The sequence below is a fragment of the Amaranthus tricolor genome, chromosome 13 (genome assembly GCF_026212465.1).
Source record: "Amaranthus tricolor cultivar Red isolate AtriRed21 chromosome 13, ASM2621246v1, whole genome shotgun sequence".
NCBI lineage: Eukaryota > Viridiplantae > Streptophyta > Magnoliopsida > Caryophyllales > Amaranthaceae > Amaranthus > Amaranthus tricolor.
Genome location: NC_080059.1, coordinates 12,316,307 through 12,322,306, shown reverse-complemented (window position 1 = coordinate 12,322,306; position 6,000 = coordinate 12,316,307). Strand labels below are relative to the sequence as shown.

Genomic DNA, 6,000 nt, shown 5'->3' with positions numbered 1-6,000 from the left:
CTATGTAAGGACAGCTCCAATGCCTTTACCACTAGCATCACATTCTACCTCAAAAGGTTGTGTGAAGTCAGGTAACTTAAGGACAGGTGCCCTACACATGGCTTCTTTAATTTGTTCAAATGCCTTTTGTGCTCCTTGTGTCCACTGAAATTCCCCTTTTTTTGTGCATTCAGTTATTGGGGCCATGATGGAACTAAAGTTATGGATAAATCTTCTGTAAAAAGAAGCCAATCCATGAAATGATCTTATTTGGGTGATACTATTAGGTGTTGGCCAATCCTTGATAGCCTCTATTTTCTTTGGATCTGCTTTTACCCCTTCTCTATTGATGATGAATCCTAGGAAACTAATTTCTTGACTTAGAAAGTGGCATTTTTCTAGTTTTTCATACAATCTTTGTTCCCTAAGGACCTTGAAAACTAACCTTAAATGCCTAAAGTGTTCTTCTAATTCCTTGCTATATATCAAAATATCATCTAAGTATACTACCACAAATTTCCCTAAGAATGGTCTGAGAATCTCGTTCATTAATCTCATAAAGGTACTTGGGGCACCAGTAAGTCCAAATGGCACGACAAGCCATTCATACAACCCATATTTTGTTTTAAATGCTGTCTTCCATTCGTCTCCCTCCTTCATTCGTATTTGATGATACCCACTTCTCAAATCTATCTTACTAAACCACTGTGTCCCTGTGAGTTCATCTAACATGTCATCTATACGAGGAATAGAAAACCTATACTTGATTGTGATGTTATTCACACTTCGACTATCAATGCACATACGCCATGTCCCATCCTTCTTATGTACTAACAAGGTTGGTACAGCACAAGGACTGATACTCTCTCTAACATACCCCTTGGCCAAAAGTTCATCCACTTGTTTTTGTAACTCTAAGGCTTCTTGGGGATTTTTCCTATATACTGGCTTGTTTGGAATTTTTGATCCTGGTATTAGGTCGATTTGATGTTCTATTCCCCTCAAAGGTGGTAGCCCCTCAGGTAGTTCTTGTGGAAAAACATCACTAAATACTTCCAATAACTCTAAGACCCTGGGATGGTATTGATCTTGATTCTCACTTACTTCCTTAGTGAATAAAAATAGTAGTTCCCCTCCTTCTTTAATTTCCTTGTGGCACTCTCCTTTGCTCATAATGAAACTTACCTTCTTTTGCTTAGTTGGTGTGAGACTGATTTTATATGGTGGTAAGGGTATGAGGTCTTTTAATTTTCCTTCATGCCTAATAGTGTAGATATTGGTGAAGCCATTGTGTATTGAGTGTCTATCATGTTGCCAAGGTCTTCCCAATAATATGTGGCATACACTCATATCTAAAACATCACATAGTATCTCATCATGATATGAACCTATGGAGAAGTTAATCAAACATTGCTTCTTTACAAAACCCTCAGCCTTGCTATCCAACCATCTTAGTTTATAGGGGTTAGGGTGGTTTTGTGTGTGTAAGTTTAGATCCTGAACCAGCTGTGCACTCACACAATTCGTCTCACTTCCCCCATCAATTATTAGGTCACATACCCTATCTTTCACCTTGCATTTGGTCTGAAATATGCTCTCCCTTTGGTCTGACTTTTTCCCTTTGGGTGTAGCATGAAAGTTCCTTCTTATTAGCAATTGGTATCTTCCTTCCTCAGGGTGTATCTGCTCTCTGACCTCTGCATCTGACTCATCACTCTCGGTTTCCCCTGGTTCTGTTCTCTTTAAAGTACCTAGGTTAGTCAGAATATAAGACCCCTCTGGATCATCAGTAGGTGTAGCAGGCAGGATGACTTTTTCCTCTCCATCCTTAGCCACTAACATAGCCCTAGGTTCCCTTTCTCTATTGTTAATTTCAGTCCATTCAATGTTGGTGAAAGCTCTTACATTGAGGCACTCTCTTTTGATATGACCATGTCCATGGCACTTAAAGCACACAATATCTTTCATAGGTACATTTGTTTTGTCTCTGGGTCTGCTAGGTGTTGCTGAGTTGTTATTTTTATTGATCGTGTTGGTGCCTAAGCCTACATTTCCCATACTATTGCTAATAGTGTTGTTGCTGTTGGGTTTGTAAGAAACAGGTCTGAATGTTGGTGTGTATGTGCCTCTCTTCCTTGAATATTTCTCATATGTGAGAGCACTATTGCATGCTGTGTTGAAGGTTAAGTGTGGCATAACCTCAAGTTTTTCCCTTAAGTCTTCTCTTAGACCCCCTATGAACTTTCCTACTCTCATTTTCTCTGGTTCATTGAGATCACATTGGACAGAAAGCCTTTCCCACTCTTGAATGTACTCTGTCACTGACCTGCTACCTTGTCTAAGTGTACTCCACTGCACAAAGAGTTGTTGTCTATAGGATAATGGCACATATTTCTTCCTAAGATGCTTTTTCAATTTATCCCAAGTGTTGATCCTTCCTCTGTTTTCTCTCCTTCTCTGTTTCTGTTCTCCTTCAAGCCAAATGGCTGCCAGCTTGTTTAATTTCACCTTAGCTACCTTATACTTCTGATCTTCAGGTGTTTCTTTAAACTCAAAATACCTTTCTAACCCAGCCTCCCATTCTAAGTATTCTTCAGGGTTATGTGTTATTCCTCCAAATTCAGATATATCAACTCTCAAGGTCCTGTCCTCATTGTTTCTCTCATGGTGGTGTACAGGTATAACCCCCTCTTGTTGGTTCATACTAAGCCTAGCTACTGTGTATGTGAGTTGTTGAATGGCCAGGGCCATCTCATTAAGCCTCTCATCAGTATTCATGTTGTTCCAGCTATCACTAACCAAGGCTACTATTACAGCTAATTAAATTTCCAGCACACAATTGATGCACAGACAGAACAATAGCAGGAATGTAAAATGTTTTCTTGTTAGCAATGAAATTTTGAACTACTGGGTGCAGGGATGATGACAAATGATCTAAAATAATGCAGAAATGAAAGTCTATGTAATGATCAGAGAGCCTAATGGGTTTAAATGCATACAAAGAATCAATGCAGTGTTCAGTGGACAAGAATCTCAAATGCACAATACCAAACCCTAATTTTTTTTTTCGAACAATTTTCACAAGTTCAACAATGTATACCAAACTTTCCAGAACAAATAGCAAATTCAATTGTTTAGCCACAGATTTTCATCAATAAACTCAATTATAACAATCAGAAATTGGGTTATATGAATCAGATTATTTTCAACAATTTGTTTTCTAGCGAAAACGTTTTGTTCGATCACTCGCATACAATTATCACCAGTTTTATGGAATGTATTGCATAAAGGATGTTCAAGAATCAAAGATTAAGGAGTCTAATTAACAAATTGAATATTCAAACAATTCAGGATAACAATGTCAGAACAAATTATGCGTATTCAATAATACGATAATCGAAATTTTGCCAGAAATTCCCCAAATTAATCCTCAAATTTGTTTTTCAAACAACTAGAATCTGCAATTCTTAAACACAAATGAATTATAGACAAAGAAAGATTGAATGCGTAACTGTATTGACGAAATTGAAACAAAATCGCAAAATACCATTCTCTCTGATCACTCTTCACCAGAATATACCAAATGACTACTTACCTGGCTTTCTTTATATCCTTATGCTTCTGGTCCCTACTCAGAACTTAAGCTCTGATACCACGTTGATGCGTGTATGGGCATGAATCCTTCAAGAAGATAACAAACTTGACCAAGAACGTTGCAATGATGATTTGAACAACAATGAGACGCACACACGATAACCCTCTTGTTTAACAACAAACAAGGAAGTTGGTCAGAGCAACTCTAAAGAGTGGCCCTTGTACCGTGGATAGAGACAAATCACCCACACTGGGTTGCTTGGCCTCTTCCTCACACTCCAATTGAAAGACTCTCTCTCAATCTTTGTGGAATTATCCTGAAAAGATCGCTTTGCTTTGCCTCACAAAGTCCCCTCTCAAACGAGTAATTGAGACAACAATTACTTGAAGAAAAACTTGAATGAATAATCTGAACTGTCGTGTTACAATGAGGTTACCCTTTTTATAGGGTTCTAACGGATATAATGAGATTCCTAACGGTAATAACTACTCCTATGTTCAAGCATCAAGCGCGTGTTTTACAACCATTCAAACAGAAATCAAAAAAAATATCCTAATTCTTCTAAGTATCAGCTGCATTCCAGAATGGGCGAACTAGGAACCTTGCAGCTTATTTTATGGCGTCTGTGAGTACAACCAATAAGGTCCTTGGGCCTTGGCTTCTTGGCCCATGTATAGAGATGTCGTTTCCCAAGTTTTCATGTCCACTCACATAGTAGATTGGACTCTCCATGCTGTGCAAGGTAGGTGGTTCAGCAGTTTGTTGGTCTGTGTTCTGCTGATCTTGATGTAAGCTGCTACCTTGTTTGTATGTTGCTATTAGGTTTTTTCGTGATTCCTCTTGCCTTTGTTCTCCTTTGATGCTTGATCTTGGCCTGGATTGGAGTTGGTCTTCTTGAGTTGCCACGTTCAACAAGTTAGTAGCCATGTCCATGCTCAAATCAGAATGCAGGTCAATGGCCCTTAGTTCAATAGGTTAATGAGTCTTGGCTTCTTGACTTGTCTCAACTTGTGGGCTATCTTTATGAGCCATATTTGGATCAATAGCACAACTAGTACAAGCCATTTTTGTAATGAGCAGTAGAACAAAGAAAAAAAATGAAAGTTGGTGAAATAATTTAAGAGTGAAATGTGAAAATACTTAATTTCTTGAGAAATTGGTGATATTTTTTCTTCTTTTTCTGCTTGCAAGAGCTTGTTGAATCTTGGTGAAATTTCACCTACATCAACAGCTGGAAATCTCCACCATTCTCCCTCATCATTTTGTCAAAATGGCTTGGACACTCCTCCTCTCATCAATCCATGTCTAGAATCAAATTCCCCGCCTAAACCTAATCCTAATTCTAATCCTAATCCTAACCCCACAGGATACCATAATAAAAACTAACAGGGCCAACAACAGCACCATTGGAGGAAAGCAGGTTTTTCAACTGGGAATGACAAAAGCATTTCTGAAGAGCTTTCTTCAAATGGGTTTTAATGGTGAATAATGGGTTTTTCTGAGGAATTTTGTTTTTAGGAGAAAATTAGTGTAGAGATTAACAATAATAAAGGAGGGGTTTGTGGTGATGGTGGTGGAGGGGTGGGAGAATGGTGGTGATTGGGGAGTGGTAGAGACAGGTTGGAGAAAAGGGGTGTGGGAGAATGGTGGTGATTGGGGAGTGGTAGAGAGAGGTTGGAGAAAAGGGGTTTAATCGAGGGTAATTGGGTAACTAGGTTAGATTAATGAATTTAATTGAAAATTAAAGGTCATCTAGCATGGTCAACGGTTATTTAGCAAGTCATCCAGTGAAGTGGTTGTATTGATATTATATTTGGTAATTTAAAGGTTGTTGTTTGTAAATAAAAAATCTTTTGGCTGTTTATTCTAAAATGTTTAAACTTCAAGACTGTAATTGGTAGTAATAATAATAATAATAATAATAATAATAATAATAATAATAATAATAAAAGTGTGAGCAGATAACTTGGCTGATAGTCGAGGTTCAGGTTAAATTTTGGGTCCTTCAAAAAAAGGTTTAAATTTTAGGTATAATGTGAAGTACATAAATAAATTAAAGACTCCTTTGTTATCGCGTTTTTTTTTATTTTTTTATTTTTCGAAAATTAAATACCAAATATAGGAAACTAGTGATTTTTTTAGTTGTTTAGTTTTCAAAATTATCATATTTTTAATAAATTTGACTAATTATTTATTTGTTATGATAAAGCATGTTCTATTAAGTGTTCAAAGTTAATGTCATTGTTATGAATATTGATACTTGCACTAATAGCTTCAACCGAAGCTTCTGAATCTCGACCAAAACTTCATGCAAAGCACCTCTATATGACTTGAAAATCTCATTAAATCATCTTTGAACTTTGCTCAACTTCGATGAAAGCTTTCATGGGCTACGGAAATGATGCAAGGCCGTCTTCGACATTTCA

The 6,000-nt window shown here is 37.3% G+C and overlaps 1 protein-coding gene across 1 annotated transcript; it reads right to left on the bottom strand.

The window, feature by feature from the left end:
• Positions 1–2,757, bottom strand: LOC130798821 (uncharacterized). Its single transcript, XM_057661914.1, has one exon. The coding sequence runs from the start codon at positions 2,755–2,757 to the stop codon at positions 1–3; it is 2,757 nt and encodes a 918-aa protein (XP_057517897.1).
• Between the last annotated feature and the right edge of the window lie 3,243 nt (positions 2,758–6,000).

Bases quoted from the DNA above. Each gene is read 5' to 3' on its own strand.
- LOC130798821 (XM_057661914.1), bottom strand. From the start codon at position 2,757: ATGAATACTGATGAGAGGCTTAATGAGATGGCCCTGGCCATTCAACAA.